This window comes from Mchenga conophoros, linkage group LG23 (assembly GCF_057382185.1).
Source record: "Mchenga conophoros isolate Kocher_MC1m ecotype Shallow Benthic linkage group LG23, M_conophoros_male_GT1.1, whole genome shotgun sequence".
In the NCBI taxonomy this organism is placed as follows: Eukaryota; Metazoa; Chordata; class Actinopteri; order Cichliformes; family Cichlidae; genus Mchenga; species Mchenga conophoros.
In genome coordinates this window covers 50464396-50483599 of record NC_140547.1, presented here as the reverse complement: position 1 = coordinate 50483599, position 19204 = coordinate 50464396, and the positions used below count along the sequence as shown (strand labels likewise).

General features: G+C 41.0%; 1 protein-coding gene across 1 annotated transcript in view; it reads right to left on the bottom strand.

Moving 5' to 3' along the window:
* The window catches only part of LOC146548263 (NACHT, LRR and PYD domains-containing protein 3-like), a 289433-nt gene that overhangs the window by 224770 nt on the left and 45459 nt on the right, over positions 1-19204 (bottom strand). Inside the window, exon 3 of the mRNA XM_085266167.1 lies at positions 17337-17349. Coding sequence (XP_085122293.1) covers positions 17337-17349 — 13 coding nt within the window. The remainder of the gene's footprint in view (positions 1-17336; positions 17350-19204) is intronic.

Genomic DNA, 19204 nt, shown 5'->3' with positions numbered 1-19204 from the left:
ATCATGAGTGGGGAAAACTGAGCAGTTTTAAGTTTTGTATAGTATCTTGACACATGAAATGTATCAAGATAAAGGGGGGTTTAGGGTTTAATAATTTAATTGTTTAATAACTTAGGATCATTTTAGGACCTTTTGGGTTTTTGATCATTTGGATATGGTAAAACTGAAACTGTTATTTTTAAGTTAAGGTTAAAGGATTAAAAGTGAACTTGTCACGGTTTGCGAGGCAAGCCGTGTGGAGTTGTAGAAAAGGACCCAAAAGGCGGCAGCTCTGGTGCAGGTGAATATTTATTTACAACGGTGGGCACAAAACAGCACTGGTGGAAAAAACAACCTAAACTGGGTAAGCTAATAACCCAAACCAGAAACGAGGATGCAGGGAGACCGAGGGGAAACAACACAGACGAACCAGCAACTAGAATAACAGAAGACACAACTTAAATACACCCAGAGAACACAGGGAGATTACACACAGGTGGGGAACACAGGTGACACTGATAAACATAGCGAGACAGGGCAGGAGTGAACACAACATTACGTATACTGACGAGAGACTGTCAAAGTAAAACAGGAAGTACACAGAGGTTCAGACAGGAGGAGAGAAAGCACGGGGAGAACACAGACATAACAGGCTGGGGGAAACATGGAATAAACACAAAGAGAGACGAGAGCTCATAAATACACAGAGGGGCACAAGGGGGTAAGAGTCACAAAGGGAAAAAACACTTAGGGAACACCACAACAGGACACCTCAGAAAACCTGGCCTAAATAAGGAGCGAAAATACAAGGAACCAAGAATACTGGGCCAACATGGCCCAGGACCATGACAGAACTGAATCCTGTTTAGAAGATACAATGCCGGTTTTTCAAAGCTGTGAATAAATCTTAGAGGGAAAATTAGTGAGGGTTGAAGGGGTAGAACAGCTTTGATTTTTGATCTTTAGAAGAAGTGGTTATAATGTAGGCTTACACATACAGATATTACATAGGAGGTATTTTTAGGATAAAGGGGGAGCTTATAAATAGAAATGATTTTTATACATATGGCATTTTGTGCTTTTAAAGGAGTTGTGGCTCAAATTTGTCTCTGGAGGGTCACGAGCCTTTGGCTAGCGCTATGATTAGCCAATCTACTGTGAGGATAATATGAGTTCATGAAGGATTGCACACGCTTACAGACACAGAGTTAAGAAACACACATGACAGTATTGATTCCAGGCAAAAGGCCTTAAATTCATTTAGCTTTTAACTGAACTTAAAGAAGGACCAAAGAGGAAGGAAAGCATATATTTTGGTTAAGTCTGATAAATTAGAATTAGAAGGTATGGTTACATTTAAAGAGCAAAATGAAATAAAAAGGCTATACCAAAATGGGTTATAACATAGGAAATGTGAGGTTAAAATGAAGTTAACACATAGGAGTTGTTTCAAGGCAGCATTTAGCTATGAGGAAATGTATACAGGAGTAATTGCTTATATGCTTAAACTTAATTGATTAAAGTGGTTGTTTTCTTTTAGAGTGGAGGAACTTGTAGTAGTGACAATTTGTGCACAGGATGTTGATGATCAGATAAGGGAAAATAGAGCGAGCAACCGGACGTGAAAGCAGGGCTTAAAGAGTTTAAAGTGATGAGGAACGTTGAAGAATATACATAAATACAAGTCAATAAGTTAAGAAGATAATTAGGATCAGGCTTTTGATTAAAGAGTCCCAGATAGGATAAGTTAGGGAGATGCAAGAAAAGGTGTTTTGTTTCCTTTGCAGAAGATCTCGGCGACCACAGGAGGGGCGAGGATCCTGGAGATCTCGAGGTTCGAGACCACCAGAGAAGGGTCTGCGTGAGGACACAATGTATTGTGACCTCTGGTGTTCCAGAGGTCAAAAGAGGGAGTGTCGAGGAGGGAAATTATTTTACTGCTATTGTTAAATAATTGTCATTGCATTAATAATATAATCTGCAGCATGGATATTGCATTCAAAGGTTTAAACAGTGTCTCTTTCAGAAAGACTGAGTTGCAGGCTGACAGGAAGTTGTATGCAGAAGTGAAAGCAGGAAGTTATTTTGAGCCGCAGGCTAAGACGAGGCTTTAACAATGTAACAGATAGCTTTAAGAAGGCCTTAAGCAGTTATGACTATTTTATACACAATGCATATCTGTGCTTATTAAAGAGTTGGAGCTCGGTCAATTAATTGGGGGTCGGAAGCTTTGTTCGGCGCGATGTTCGGACAATCTATTGTGCAAGTGACTTGGAGCCATAGAAGGAATCGCAATACATGCTTACAAAACACTTATATCAGGTCATTTTATATTAAGGTTTTAGTAGAGGTTCTTGGTTAAAACATTTATTTAGTAGAAGACATACACATAGTTTCAGTGAGCTTCTGGTCTGGTAAAAGGTCAGAAGTGCAACAGGTGAATTGAGAAAGAGCATTTGAGGACGAGACACAGACAGTAGGTGAAGAGGTGACACAAAGAGCATGTGAGGTCAACACACACACACACACACACGTTAAATTAGATTTATTTAGAGGAGAGGTTAGTTATGTTTGGCTGTAACTGCAAAATTGTCTCGGTAAAAGAGGAACCGTTCCTTGTTCTCTCGGCAAGAAAGAGGAACAAGACAAGAACTGAAAGGTAGACAGGAAGGGCTAGCCATGAAAATAGAAGATGATTTTCTGGGTGAAAAGTCATGATGATGTTGATCTGATCTATGTATAAAATGTACCGGTGACGCATGAAGGGGCGTCAGTAAACAAACCCTGATGCTATAAAATATCTGTTCATGCTTTGATTAAGTCGAAGACTACTTCCTGTCTGCGTACAGAGTTGTCTTCCCACGCGTGTATTCATTAAAATCATCGTTTGACTTCACCCGGCCGGATCGGTGTGGTTATTCTTCGATCACCTCTTGTACCCTTCCTCAATATTGAATCTTAACACTTCCGAAAAGAAAACCTAATTTCTGCCGTTCAACAGGCTTCTGAACAAATTTAAACTTTTTAAAATTATGCAAATTGCAAAACGCTGTGTCTGTCATAAAACCGCTGTAACTTCAGAGGTAATGTTCATATGTCGATTAATGGTTTTCTTTCGTTTTTGATCTACTGTAGAATATTTTTATAAAACCACCTTCATGTTTTTCTGTTTTATCTTCAGCTACTTTGACACAAAGGCCTCTGCTGTGATGCTCACACCTTTGATAAAGTCTTGCGAGTGTCAGCTTCCTTTTTATAGATACAAAAATATGTAAATGTACTGATCTGAATTATAATATTTCTGACTATCTGAGGCAAAATTTCCCAGATTCAAATCGAATTGAATTGAATCGTGGATCGAATTGATTCAGGACCTTGTGAATCGGAATCAAATCGATTCTAGAATTCAGTGACGATACCCTGCCCTATTTGCGACCATGTCAACATCCAGTCCAGGCTTTTTCAAGATTGGTACTACCACAGCTGATTTAAAACATTCAGGAAAGACTCAATGAAGTATTTAAAAGAAACAGGTTGTAGGGTCCTAATGCTGACCACAGTTCCTTTATAGCCCAGGCTGGTAGAGGATCCAAAGAACAGGTTGTACATCGAGCTGCTTTTGCAACCTTCCTTAATCCAGAAAGGGAAATAGAGATGGACCAATGCGATATTACGTATCGGTCCATCTCTATTTCTATTAATTTACGTCAGTATCAATACTGATTTTGTATGTATTTTGAAGGATTTGAACCAAAGGCAAAAAATACCATGAGCAAAAAATGGCAGTCATGATTATAAAATAGGGAGGTTTCTTTTTTTTTAACATAGATTAAACTCGTTAAATAAAACAACAAGTTTATGAGCTTTCTTGTTATTCACAAGTTTCAGCAATTTAGCCCAGAGTCTAAAGTCATTCAGCCTTCTGTTTATACATGGTTTAGCTTTAAAGTATCTGCATTTGTGAAGAAAAAATTTTCCCATTAACAAAATCGTCCTAATCAACAGGTCAAAATCTGCATTCTCAGCAAGTATTCCAAATTTTATTACTGTCACCGTCAAATGTGGTAACTGAATTCTCCTGGACTGTAGCCAGCTCCACATGTCAGTCCAGAAGGAGTGCACTGATTCACAGTAGAAAAACAAGTGATCCAGACTTTCAATATCATTTTCACAAAATGTGCAGGCGTTCACATCTAAGTTAAATTTCCGTCTTAAGAATTCATTGGCTGGATAAACCTCATTAATGATTTTAAAGTGAACCTCTTTTACTTTAGGGGAAAGAGGAAGTGAAATATACTTTTTTCTTATCGCCTTAACCTCCATGGTCTCAAATTCTTTAAGGATATAATTTCTTTTAACCAGATTAGGGCAAATGTCGTTGATCAAAATATTCCTGATCACTTTGTTTGTAAACCTGCTGTCACCAAATTCAACTCCAGCTATGCAGAGTTGCCTCAGTCCAGGAGAAATTTTAGAGTGCACAATATCTTCTTTTATCATTGATCTCAAAGGGACTGAAATGGCTTTCACTAGGGATTTATATCCGTTAGCAGTACATCTTACATCAAATTTCTCACAAAACGTCTCATGTTTTAATAAGACCCCATTATCATCCATAAAATGAGCTACAGCCCAAATCCCTTAAGATCTTCCAGTAGAGAAGGACCTGCTGATGGAAAGCTGAGAGTTTAACAGGTAACGAACTGCAATCAAAGTCACAACGTAACAAAAAGTCTATTCCACCCATTTTGCCAAAAATCACATTGGGAATAATGTTCCAAAAGGAATTTTTGTTCCTAATGAAAGATCTTAACCATTTCAGTTTTAGTACACCATTCATAACATCAAAGTCAATGGCATTAGCCCCTCCCTCTTCATAATTCTTAATCATATCATTTTTCTTTATATAATGACATTTGTTCCTCCATATGAACCTAAAATTAAGATTATTTATAGATTTAATTAGTTTTGGAGATATGGGCAGAGAAAAGGCTGGATAGATTAGTCTGGACAGACTGTCCATTTTGGTTAGCAAGATTCTCCCAAACAGAGTTATGTCCCTTTGCAGCCACCTGTTTAAAATTGACTTACACTTTTCTATATTGGCACAGATTATTTTCTGTTGATGTCTTATCCTTGCAAATTACAATGCCCAGATACTTCACCTCTTTTTTGATCTGTATATTATCTATTGCTTGCAGGGGACACTCATGCAGAGCTAGAATTTCTTATTCATTAATATTCAGCTGTAGGCCAGAAGCTTTGGAGAAGTGGTTGATCACCTGCAAGGCTAAAGGAATCTGGTCCTCGTTTTTTAGAAACAGGGTGGTATCATCTGCGAGCTGACTGATTATTATCTGTTCACCCATCACAGTTAACCCCTCAATGTGACTGTTTTTAATCAAAATAGACAACAGCTCAGCAACCATGATGAACAGAAGTGGTGAGCTGCTACATCCCTGCCTTATCCCTCTATTAACCTCAAACCTTGAACATGTACCATGTTCTAGCAAAACAGAGCTGTTAATGTCATTATATAGCATCTCTATAACATTGATAAATTCCTGTCCAAAACCAAAAGACTGCAGAGTTTTTAATATGAACGTATGTTCAACTGAGTCAGATGCTTTGTAAAAATCTAAGAACAGGATGTATCCTCTCTCTTGTGTCACGATGAGTTGTGTGGCTGTCAGTGGCTGGACCCACGTGCAGGACTCGGAGACAAAACATTAACTTAAACGACAGCTTTATTTGCTGGTGAGTCACCCTTGGCGATACATAAACAACAACTTAAACTAACTAGACTGGAGATGCTGAAGGTAGACGACAATGAATACACACACAACAAACGTGGAGGACGCAACAACTGGCAGGGAAAAACACAGGGCTTAAATACATACTGAGGTGATTAGGGAATGTGAAACAGGAGGAGAACACAGCTGGGACTCATCAGACATGACAAGACAAGGGGCGGCAAAACTCAACACATTGACATAGTACACAGACTTTCAAAGTAAAACAGGAAACTGAACAGACGTGGACTAAACTAGGGGATACAGTGACAGAACAAGAGACACACTGACAGAGATGACTGTATACTAACAGAAGTAACACAGAACCACGACCTAAGAAGGAGAACACAAGAAATGCCAAGGACCTAGGGAGTTAGGAATACTAGCGACAAAAATCAAACCCAAGAGAATCAAAACACATCATGAAATCAAAGATAACTAATACAAACAGAAAAACACTGAGTCCACAGACTCAGGACCGTGACATCTTGGATTATTTCACTGTACTCAAGGAGGTCCAAAACCAGCCCAATATTGTTATGAATTAGTCTTCCTTTCAAAAAACCTGATTGTGTTTCACTGATAATGTTTGAGATGCCTTTCTTTAGCCTCTCAGCTACAGCTCCAGACAGGATCTTATAGTCAGTGTTTAAGGTGATGGGTCTTAAATTGTCTAAAATTCTTTTATCCTTACCCGATTTAGGGATCAGGGTTATCAGCGCTTGTTTCATGCTCGGCATCAGTTCTTTTTTTCTCTATCGATTCCTTTAATGCATCAAACAATAAAGTTCTTAGGTCCTTCCAGAAGAATTGATAAAAATTAGTAGTGAGTCCATCTGTCCCTGGGGACTTGTTTAATGCCATTTTCATGACCACCAAATCCAGTTCCTCAATTTGGCGGCCGCTACTACGTTTTAAAATTACTCATACTAATCTTTCTGTGTCACAAAATAAACTTTTAACATATTTTCAGGCGAGAAAGTAGCTGTGTAAACATCAAATATCTGCTCGGTTTATCAAGATACCGCATATTTGCAAAAGTGCTTCGACGTTTTCGGAGACGTCTGCTACCCACCAGCACTATAGCCAGCCGGGAGCTCGAGGGTCACTGAAGCCACCGAGAACGGCACAACTCCCGGCACATCATTTTCAGATCACCGTGGACTTTCGCTACTCAGTTAAACGTGACTTAGACAACCTAAAAATGTTATTGTTTGGCTTTTTTCAGTGTTTTGTTTGTTCGTGAGTAAATCGGTTTGGCTGAGATTAAAGTTATTAGATTAGGTTAGATAAAATAAAACTTTATTAATCCCCCGGGTGGGTTCCTCCTTGGTTTTCACACAGCTCACGTTTCACCCACAGACACGAACAGCGTGGAATTATTTTATGTCATAAGAAGAAACATATTCATGTTAACACTCACCTGCCTCAGCTCCACCTTCCTCCTCCTGCTGCTCTGAACGGAGGATCAACACTTTCACTTTCAAGGTTCAAGGTTCAAGGTTCTTTATTTGCCACATACATAGTTATATAAGTATAACACACAGTGAAATGTAGCCTGACACGCTCCTCGACATGTGCAAAAATTGGGGGGGTAGAGGAAGAACATGTGTGTGTATATATATATATATATATATATATATACATATATATATATATATATATATATATATATATATATATATATATATATATATATATATATATAAAATAATTCCGCAGGGGCGGTTTATCCTTCAAGTGTTGGCGTGCTGGGTGTTTTTTTTTTATATATATATATATATATACACACATTGGGTGAACGTGCAGTAGTAGCAGCAAGCAGGTGAATTCTGTACATTAATATGAATAGACATCTGACTATTTTACAGGATAGACAATATAAACATATTTAAAATTAAAGGAATTTGAAATGTACATTGTTTCACTGCTCCTCCCTAAACACAGAGGATGCTGGGACTTGTAGTTTTTACCTTGTGTGATATTTATGGCTGTGACACTAAATCACAGCATGAAAACTTCCTGCAAACATGTCACAGGCGATAAAAGTTTCACATTAAAGGTGAAATTATTTTTCTGTCTCATGTTCAATAAACAGTGAGCTGGGAAAACTGAAGAACAGACTTCAGACGTTCCCTGCAGAGTTTCTGCTGCTCGGTCGTCTGCATGTTGCTGAGACTGAGCTGATGATGAAGCTGTGATGGGTTTATGGCACGTTTGGTTCTGGAGAAGAGTTTTACTGCCGGTGCAGGTGAAATGATCAGAGGTTACAGCCTCTGGTTAAAGTGGAGGCAGCGATCAGGACGGCTGAGCAGCAGAGGTCTCGAGGGTCCTAAAGTGTAAAAGCATCAGTGTTAGTAACACAAAGATCACAGAATGGGATCATCCACACAACACTAACATCTAAATCCACGGCAGGAACTCTTCCAGTGTCCTGAAAAATCTGTGTGCACGATGCTGAGATAAAAATCTGTCTGCTCATCTTAATGCAATATTGTGAAGTTACAATTCTTTTCTGTAAAAAGAATTTTCATTTTTGTATATAAATAAATGTTGATGTTGTGCTTTGGGATCGTGTGCTTCAATTTTACTTATAATGTGCCAAATGACTGCAACAGGCGGCTTAAGGCAATGCCATCCAGAGTAAGGATCGTGTTAGCCAGTGTTTCTAAGATTTTTACGCCCCGTTACAATAACCTCAGTTTTATCTGAACTTAGAAGCAGAAAATTAAAGCTCATTATGTGTCTAAGACATCCCGGCAGTTTAACCAATAAAAGTGGGTATCATATGCATAGCAGTGAAAATGTATGCTATGTCTTCTAAAGCACGTATAATGTAAACAGAACTGGTCTTTGCACAGAAGCCTGTGGAGCTTCATAATTAACCTCAGTGTGTGAAGAGGACTCTCCATTTAATAATAGCTGTAATAAAATGTTCTGGCCAACGGTGTTAAACGCTGCACTTGGGTCTAGCAGGGAAGATTTCAACTTTTCAATATGAATGAAGGCTGAAAACTGATTAGATTAATGTCTGATGATCTTTTCTGTGCTTCTTCAAGTTTGTAACACCGAACATATTAAAGGATGATATAAGGTTCACAGGAAGAGTTTAATTAGACACACATTTACTATTTTTCTTTATACTCTTTCTTTCTTGACATGTTTAATATGCTTACTATCAGAGGAGAAAATGAACCTTGTGTAGTTTAAAAACTTTTTATTTAATCAAACTGTAATGTTGTTGAACTCTGACGGACGTGTCTTTTAATCTTGTCAACAAATCCTTAATCACCTAAATGTGCCATTTATCATCTAGTAAAATGTTCCCTCTGCTTCTGTTGCACATCTCCCCCGACACTCTCTGCTTCACCAGCCCTGTGCAGCTGGTCCAATCGCTGCGTCCTTAAACTGGTGTGTTTAAATCTCTTTACCTCTGTTGTGAACTTCACACAAAGTTTGTGGTAACAAAATCAAACTGAGGAGGATCTGGTTTGAAAAACACACACTCGCGAGACAAAATAAAAACAGACTGCTCAAAGCAAAAGCAGAGCCCTCACAGCTGGTAGCACAAAACACAGTGACAACGTGCGTATCAGATACCCTCAGTGCCAAAAGCATAAATATGAAAAAATGGGATCACCAAGAATATCCTAAAAATGGCATTGAGGGGGTGTTACAGTGAAATAAAATGAAACAATTTCATCTGAAAATGTTTCATTTTAGTAAAAACAATTCTCTGTAGTCAAGAACAACAACAACACAGAGAAGAAGAAGAGGGGGTCGTTTTACTACACATCATAAAAACGCAATCATTCATCTTCCAACTGTATCTTTCTGTTCTGGATTTAGAATCATTGGTTGTTTACTGATCTGTACTTTGGGAGTCACACTGTTGTGATACTGGGGAGAAAAGGGTAAGGTTTGATAGACTAAACCATTACACACAAAACTTGAAAAACCTAAAGAGTGTGTGAGACTGCTAGCTGTGTCGTTCAGCAATAAACTCATCTATAAATGTGTTAGTAAAGAGTGACTTGTACTTCTGTCCCATTAAGCAACGGTTTAACAAATTTCACTGCAAACTATAAAAGGAATCTGGATTTAAATAGAACATAGTAGTGCAGGAAACACTAGTATAAGGTGTCTATGGAACAAATCTCCTTCAGCGTTCAAAATGACCAAAGTGAGGCCTACAGGCGTTTCTCTCAGTTGGTTGTGTTCAGGGAAAAAGCAGCTAAATACACTGAGACTGCTCCACATTGTTAGTGAGTTAACTCTGGATATCTGTAGGTTTGTCAAACTTGGAGTGAACAAAAGCAGAAAACAGTAAAAGATGCAGACAGTGAAAGTCTGGTTTATTTCATGAACACAATGAAACATTTTCGGCAAAGTAGCATACATGATAAATAGATACACATGACACGGACAGTGAGAAGTAAAACTCGTCGTCTTACCACATGTTATATTCTGTAAACTTAAAATAAACCACAGAAATGAGTGTTTTAAAGTCATTATTAAAAACATGAGTCAACATTACGGAAGTGACACTTTAACGATGCTTCACATCACCGTGTTTATGATGATAAAACATGTTCTCTCGTTAGTAGATGTCTGCGCTGACACTTGTCATGAAAATGTCCCGAGCCAGGGTTCCTCTTCAATTATCACTGATCATTAATAGGGTCACAAAAGATTTGTCACATTATCCCCATAAACAAAATGCTTTTATAGAAATCATTGTGACACAAATATTTAGATTCTTGTTTCACAATGTGCATGAACTCAAAATCTTTAGAGGTTCATATTTATAAAGTATCACAAAGAATACATTTATACCGTTGTATGAGCCACACTTCTTGTAAAAAACTGATTGGAAATGCGTTCGAGAAAAGCTCCTGCTGTGACCTTCCTTCTGTGAGGGCACACCACACACACACACACACGCACACGTGTCTATATACACACATACACAAAGCTGTGTAAAGCAACTATTGGCGACTGTCAAGCCTTTGAGTCGCCGAGCAGCTGAATAGGGGAATAATGTTGACGCGCCCGCTGTTTAAAACGTAAGTCAAAGTTCCAGGTTAAAACTCCTTTATTTGTTATCAAATCCTTAAAATCGGTAGAAAAACAGTGATCAAAACATTCCAAGCTTGAGCGGTCAGCAAAAGTCGACTTCCTCCATCACCCACTCATTCACAAAAATTCCCTCAGGACGTGAACAGATGATATAGCAATCACTATTACCGACACCACGTGACCCAAAGCTACGCCTTATCCACAACAGCAACTATAAATAACGAATCTAAACGTATATACATAAAATACAGAAATGAATGAGGTGGAATGAATACTACAAATGTACATAAGGTGCAGCTGCAGTCTGGCAGTGGGAGCAGTGTGACAGGTCAACTGTTAAGAAGGGAGATGGCGAGGGGAAAGAAACTGTTCCTGTGTCGGGTGGTCCTGGTCTGCAGGCTTCTGTACCGTCTGCCAGAGGGCAGCAGATCAAAAAGTCTGTGTCCAGGGTGTGAGGGGTCTGTGATGATTTTCCCTGCCCTCCATCCTGGATGGAGGGCAGGGGGGTGCCGATGATCCTATCTGCTGCCCGTACAGTCCGCTGCAGTCTGCTCTTGAACTTGAAGCTTTTGTTACCATACCTCAAACACATGTACCCATACCTTAAACAAAAGCACTGCTTTGCACCCTAGTTGCAATTATGCAACACACATGGTCCTGCATACTACACTCTATTTCACACATAAGACACTTCGTTCACAAAATGAAATTTCAGGGTGCCACCCTGGAAAACATCCAAAATACAAAGCACATCGGGTAATTGCAACCACTCAATACACACCTGAAGGCACGTACTTGAAAAACTGAACACCAATTAGCCAACTACAAAAAGCCCTCAGTTTAGCCAACTAAAGAACTTTGCAAGCATGGATGGAGGGAGAGCAAGAGGAGGAGGTCGTCGAAGAGGCCACGCACAGACCCATATTTCTGATGATATAAGAGCAACTTTGGTGGACCATGTCATCAACCATGGCCTGACTATGAGAATTCTCTAGAATGACTCGAAGACCTTCTGGGGCAGGACGCCAACGCCTGTTCACACAACAGCAGGAACTTGCCGTTGTGGACCTAGTGAGGGCAGACAATGCCATCCGTCTCCACCAGCTACGAAAGCAAATACAGGGAGTGCAGAATTATTAGGCAAGTTGTATTTTTGAGGAATAATGTTATTATTGAACAACAACCATGTTCTCAATGAACCCAAAAAACTCATTAATATCAAAGCTGAATGTTTTTGGAAGTAGTTTCTAGTTTGTTTTTAGTTTTAGCTATTTTAGGGGGATATCTGTGTGTGCAGGTGACTATTACTGTGCAGAATTATTAGGCAACTTAACAAAAAACAAATATATACCCATTTTAATTATTGATTTTTACCAGTGAAACCAATATAACATCTCCACATTCACAAATATACATTTCTGACATTCAAAAACAAAACAAAAACAAATCAGCGACCAATATAGCCACCTTTCTTTGCAAGGACACTCAAAAGCCTGCCATCCATGGATTCTGTCAGTGTTTTGATCTGTTCACCATCAACATTGCTTGCAGCAGCAACCACAGCCTCCCAGACACTGTTCAGAGAGGTGTACTGTTTTCCCTCCTTGTAAATCTCACATTTGATGATGGACCACAGGTTCTCAATGGGGTTCAGATCAGGTGAACAAGGAGGCCATGTCATTAGTTTTTCTTCTTTTATACCCTTTCTTGCCAGCCACGCTGTGGAGTACTTGGACGCGTGTGATGGAGTCCTGCATGAAAATCATGTTTTTCTTGAAGGATGCAGACTTCTTCCTGTACCACTGCTTGAAGAAGGTGTCTTCCAGAAACTGGCAGTAGGACTGGGAGTTGAGCTTGACTCCATCCTCAACCCGAAAAGGCCCCACAAGCTCATCTTTGATGATACCAGCCCAAACCAGTACTCCACCTCCACCTTGCTGGCGTCTGAGTCGGACTGGAGCTCTCTGCCCTTTACCAATCCAGCCACGGGCCCATCCATCTGGCCCATCAAGACTCACTCTCATGTCATCAGTCCATAAAACCTTAGAAAAACCAGTCTTGAGATATTTCTTGGCCCAGTCTTGACGTTTCAGCTTGTGTGTCTTGTTCAGTGGTGGTCGTCTTTCAGCCTTTCTTACCTTGGCCATGTCTCTGAGTATTGCACACCTTGTGCTTTTGGGCACTCCAGTGATGTTGCAGCTCTGAAATATGGCCAAACTGGTGGCAAGTGGCATCTTGGCAGCTGCACGCTTGACTTTTCTCAGTTCATGGGCAGTTATTTTGCGCCTTGGTTTTTCCACACGCTTCTTGCGACCCTGTTGACTATTTTGAATGAAACGCTTGATTGTTCGATGATCACGCTTCAGAAGCTTTGTAATTTTGAGACTGCTGCATCCCTCTGCAAGATATCTCACTATTTTTGACTTTTCTGAGCCTGTCAAGTCCTTCTTTTGACCCATTTTGCCAAAGGAAAGGATGTTGCCTAATAATTATGCACACCTGATATAGGGTGTTGATGTCATTAGACCACACCCCTTCTCATTTGCCTAATAATTCTGCACTCCCTGTATGTGTGTGCGTGTCCAGGGTTCAGCTGAGACAGTGTCCTTTGCCCTGCCAGGCTAAGTAAACAGTCTTCCAGCCAACCCAGGTGGCCTTGCATGGAATGGGAAGGAACAGACTCAACACAGTCGTTATCAGGGTGTTGTTCAGCTCCGACCTTGAGCCCACGTCTGGGGCTGAAGGGGTATCCGCATAAGTGATGGTGCTTTTTACTTTAGTGCGAACAGCTCATATGAATTTCAAAGCAGTTCTACAGTCCAACACTGGTCTCTCAATCTCCCGTTGGAGAGCCGCGAGCTTCGCCATACTTGCGTTCTGTGATGTTGTCATTCTTGTGCTCAAGGAGCCGATTCTGAGAACTCACGGCAGTGTGCCTCCCCGAGATGTCATCCAATTTGTGCCCAGAGATGTTATTCCGAGCGAGCCTTTCCGAGATGTATCCAGTCTGCAGTCAGAGATCTTATTCTGAGTATCCACAGCAGCCGTAGCCTCTCCAAGATCTTATCCGTGCTGACTCAATGAGCCCATTTTGAGAAACTCACGCCTCTCCCATCGTTCCAATCCCAGCGGGCAGCCTTGTGGGGGTTTGAACAGCTGGTTCCGCTTTCTCAAGCCAGCTCCGATCAGCCAGAACCCTGTTACCATGGTTCCGAATAGGTAGATATCTTCAGCACGCAGACTCACCCGAGCCCAAACTTCTCGTTGAGAAATTGCATTTAGGGACCAGTTTTCAACAGGACAATGACCCCAAACACACCTCCAGGCTGTGTACTAGAAGAAGTATACTAGATGGCGGCGCGCACAGACGCAGCGGCTCTATGCTCTCCACTTGGGTGCTTTTCTTTTTTGTTTCTCCACTTTTTCTTCTTCTTTTGTTTTCCTTATTGTGAAGCCAAATTTTCCTACAACCATCTGGAATTATGCAAGATTGGATATAACAGCCAGATCCCCATTACCAGTGATTATCAGAGGGTGCACAACATCCCCCCGGAGATAGCGAGAACATCGGGTGCTCCGTGGATTGTTATCGGCTCTGCCAAGAAACGCAGGCGGCGGAAGGAACGCAAACAAAAGCGGGGATGCCTGTCGGGCCTGCTGGCCAGGCTAAAGAAGCAGCCTTTCAAACCACCGCTCCCGAGCATCTTTCTGACCAGCGCACGGTCGGTCGTCAACAAAATAGATGAACTGAACCTACTTCTCGCCGCACAGCCAATCGTCCGTGACTGCTGTGTCCTGGTCGTCACGGAGACATGGCTCACTCCGCGAGGCTCCTGCCTACGACAGCCGTAACGCTCCGACAATCCATCAAGCGGTGGTAGCTTAGCAAAGTCGTACTGAAACATCTGACAGATTTTCGAGCGCCGTGCACATAAAATCGTTTCGAGGTCAGTAAACACAACCAGAGTTCATACATAAGGCACACGGGGTTATAAGGGGCTCTGTCGACTTTCAGAAAAATCAAAGGATTGATTTTAAGTGCGCCGTATTTTCCAAACAACACGGTAATAACGACGGCCCGCTAGCATGCTCTACCAAAAATAGTGCTTTGTTGTGTATCTGACGGACAAAAGCTAAACCAGTTCCACACCACTGAAGCTGCAGCATTTTTACAAACCAGTTCTGGTTCATCCGTTTCATTTAGCGATCCACTTTCGCTCTTCTCATTCTGCGTCATCATCCAATTCCACCTGTGATCTTGTGTCACCATTGCTCTCTGAGCTTTGTGTTGCTTCTTCTGTCACCTGACAAATAGGACATACATGACAATAAGAATAAAATGTGGAGCTGCTTCAGTGTGTCTGTCACTTTGTGCAGATCTTGACTGATCAGTAATGTTTGTAGGCTGAGTGCATTTTTAAAACAAGTTGTGCAAACTGCACTACAAGGTGGAATATTTGCAAAATCATAACTATGACCTATGAATACGTCAGTGCCATTAAGATGAAATTCTTGTGTCACCAACATTTTAACGTTAGGCATATAATTCTAACAGCCTCTGTAAACTAATATCCTGGCTGCTCGAGGCTGCTGTTTTCTCTGACAGCTTCACTTAGATTAGAATTAGAAACGCTGCTCTGAGACTGAGAGAACTAACAGTGCTGCATGTTGTGCTGTTAGTTTCCAAAACACGTTATTCATGGTTACATACAGTTTTAGACTGATGTGGGCCAAAGCCTAGCATAGCCTGCAACGTTATTGTGACGGACACATTTTATGTGTCAGACCCAGGACCCTGAGCAGTTATGGACTAATATTATAATGTATGTATTTTGTATTGCTGTCCCTCGTTCTCCCTGCTTGTAGACATGTGTGTGTGTGTGTGTGTGTGTGTGTGTGTGTGTGTGTGTGTGTGTGTGTGTGTGTGTGGCCCTGGCAGGTGATTGGCCACACCTGCAGCTGATCAGGCCTGTCGGAGGAGCTATTTGAGAGTGTGGTGGAGCTCTCTCCGACGCTGGATCATTGCGTGGCTTCACGTCAGTCTCTCGACCAGTTCCTAGTTTGAGTCTGCTGCATTATTGTGTGTCTGACGGCTTCCTCTCTCTTATGTCCCCAGGAGTTACGGGGAGACGAGAGCCTGTAGGTCGGGCCACTTTGGCACCAACTTCGCAGCAGCTTGTGGCAGAGAGGTACGCAGGTGTCTCCCCATGAGCAACTGTGCCGGTGAGAGCCCATGTTCCAGTGGGGTGGCCCTGCACGCTAGCAGTGCTCTGCTGTAGTCACAGTCCTCTCAAGTCTTTAATGGTACGATCAGCGCGTTCTGCCTCCCCGTTGGCTTGGGGGTACCTGGGGCTGCTCGTTTCATGTGTGAACTGGTACTCTTTAGCAAAGTGCTTGAACTGTTCTGATGAAACTTGCGGCCTGTTGTCCGATACCACAGTCTCGGCAACTGCATGTCTTGCAAAGGCCTCTTTTATAGCATTAATAGTGACCTCTGCTGTTGTGTCTCTCAGTTCAGCAAGTACCAACGACCAGATTTGGTGTGTGGTAGTAACAGGCAAATGAACTTTTTTTTTTTAATGATTTGAATATATATGAATGCTTGTGCATAAATACACAAACAATACACATATGCTTTCATGCTTTCAATTGTGTAATTTACGTGATCTAGGTCAGCGGTCTCCAACCTTTTTTGCACCACCGACCGGTTTATGCCCGACAATATTTTCACGGACCGGCCTTTAAGGTGTCACGGATAAATACAACAAAATAAAACTAGTACCGGTACCGAAAAAGAAGATTTATTCATAACACACGTGAAAAGACCCAGGAAAACCGAGTTAATGATAAAAACGATAACAAAATAACGCTGAAAAGCGATAAAAACCCTGAAAACCAGACATTTCACACCTGAGCCTCAACTCTCGCGGCCCGGTACCAAACGACTCACGGACCGGTACCGGTCCGAGGCCCGGGGGTTGGGGACCGCTGTTCTAGGTAGCTCTGTTTTGGAAGTTCAGTTCAAGCTAGAAATGTGCTTTGGAGTTTGTACGTGTTTTGTCTCTAGGGGCCACCACATATACAGTGGGGCAAAAAAGTATTTAGTCAGCCACCGATTGTGCAAGTTCCCCCACTTAAAATGATGACAGAGGTCAGTAATTTGCACCAGAGGTACACTTCAACTGTGAGAGACAGAATGTGAAAAAAAATCCATGAATTCACATGGTGGTATTTGTAAATAATTTATTCGTAAATTAGGGTGGAAAATAAGTATTTGGTCACCTCAAACATGGAAAATCTCTGGCTCTCACAGACCTGTAACGTCTTCTGTAAGACGCTTTTCTGTCCCCCACTCGTTACCTGCAGAGGTGTGGACTCGAGTCACATGACTTGGACTCGAGTCAGACTCGAGTCATTAATTTTATGACTTTAGACTTGACTTGAAAAAATGTTCTAAGACTTGTGACTTGACTTGGACTTTTACACCAATGACTTGGGACTTGAATTGGACTTGAACCGGTTTACTTGAAAAGACTTGATATTTTACCCCAAATATAAAATTTAACATGCATATTATATAGAGATTGAAAATGTGACGTCATTCACGGGTAGAACCGCAAAGGATTCTGGGAACTCGTGGCAAGCGGTACTAGCGCACGCAGGCTTTCAATTAAAATCAGTTATACAGCGATAAAAAGAAACACAAAAATGGCAAGAAGCCGTTGTATTATTAACTGCAATAGCCGGTCGCATGACAGCCACGGGAAGCCGACGGGTAAAGAGATCGGTTGTTATCGGATTACCTCGTTGAAGAGAAATTGTTCGAGCCATGTTTCCGAAGTAACAAAGAGGCGACGGGTGGCCTGGATTGCAGCCATTCAAAGATCAAATATAACGTCCCAGAACACTCCAGCTCACAGGTTAGTCTGCTCCAAGCATTTACACAAAGGTCAGTGTTTTTTAGTAGTTAATACGTCACTTTCATAACATAACTGGTGATATAGGTTACAAGCAAGTCTGGCGCTGAACAGAAATTGTCGCGCTATGCTCCTTTGTTTATTGTGCATAAATAGTGAATTGTCCTGACACAATATTGCGTTTCACCTCTGTTATTATGGTACATTGACAAAAACATATACTTTTATTCACAGGATAAAACAGGTTTTTTGTATCACTAATTGCCCAGTACGATTACAGCATACAGTATTATTGTCACTGCTACATTTCTGTGATGCTACCAGAAATTATTTCCACTACTAATTAATTACCGTTGAGCTCAAAGGTCCTATTAATAAACTGTTAATGAATGTGTATTTATGACGACGATTTGTGAGACTGGTAAACTTATGATACGTACGATGGTCTTTACTTTCTACACGGTGCATTTCAAGGTCCTGCACCCATCCGTCGGTAAACTGTACCTGGGCTTGTTGCAGTGACCTGAAGTTACTAAACTTCATGAGTGTATGCACTCACTCCAAGAACCGTATGATTATAAATATGCATATAAATATGCTAAGATGAGATAGCTGACTTCATCTAACTAGCAAATGTTGTCCAGGCTACGTTGGTGATACAGTTTTTTTTAATGTGTATGATATTTTTGTCATGCGATTTTTAAAGCCGGTCCTACAACCGCATCCAAGAATAACATGCAGCTTATCTCAGAACTGTCGGTGAAAATTATTATTGGAGCTAGGTTTAATTGAGCTGCATTTTAAAGAGGTGCAATTTCACAATTTGTGTATATTTTCTAAGTTCACTATTTTGTCATGTGTTGAGAAAAACACAGATTTTAAAATTACATGGTCTAATATTTACATTTAGCATAACTGCAACATTATTTTTTCGTTGTTTTTTTTTTTTTAAAGACTCGAAAGGACTTGAAATTCAAAGTTTCAGACTTGTGACTTGACTCGGACTTTTACACCAGTGACTTGAGACTCGACTCTGACTTGCCTGACATTACTTGAGACTTGACTTGAGACTTGAGGATAAAGACTTGAGACTTACTTGAGACTTGCAAAACAATGACTTGGTCCCACCTCTGGTTACCTGTATGAATGGCACCTGTTTGAACTCATCATCTGTATAAAAGACACCTGTCCACAGCCTCAAACAGTTAGACTCCAAACTCCGCCATGGCCAAGACCAAAGAGCTTTCGAAGGACACCAGGAAAAGTATTGTAGACCTGCACCAGACTGGGAAGAGTGAATCTACAGTAGGCAAGCAGCTTGGTGTGGAAAAAATCAACTGTGGGAGCAATCATCAGAAAATGGAAGACATACAAGACCACTGATAATCTCCCACGATCTGGGGCTCCACGCAAGATCTCATCCCGTGGGGTCAAAAT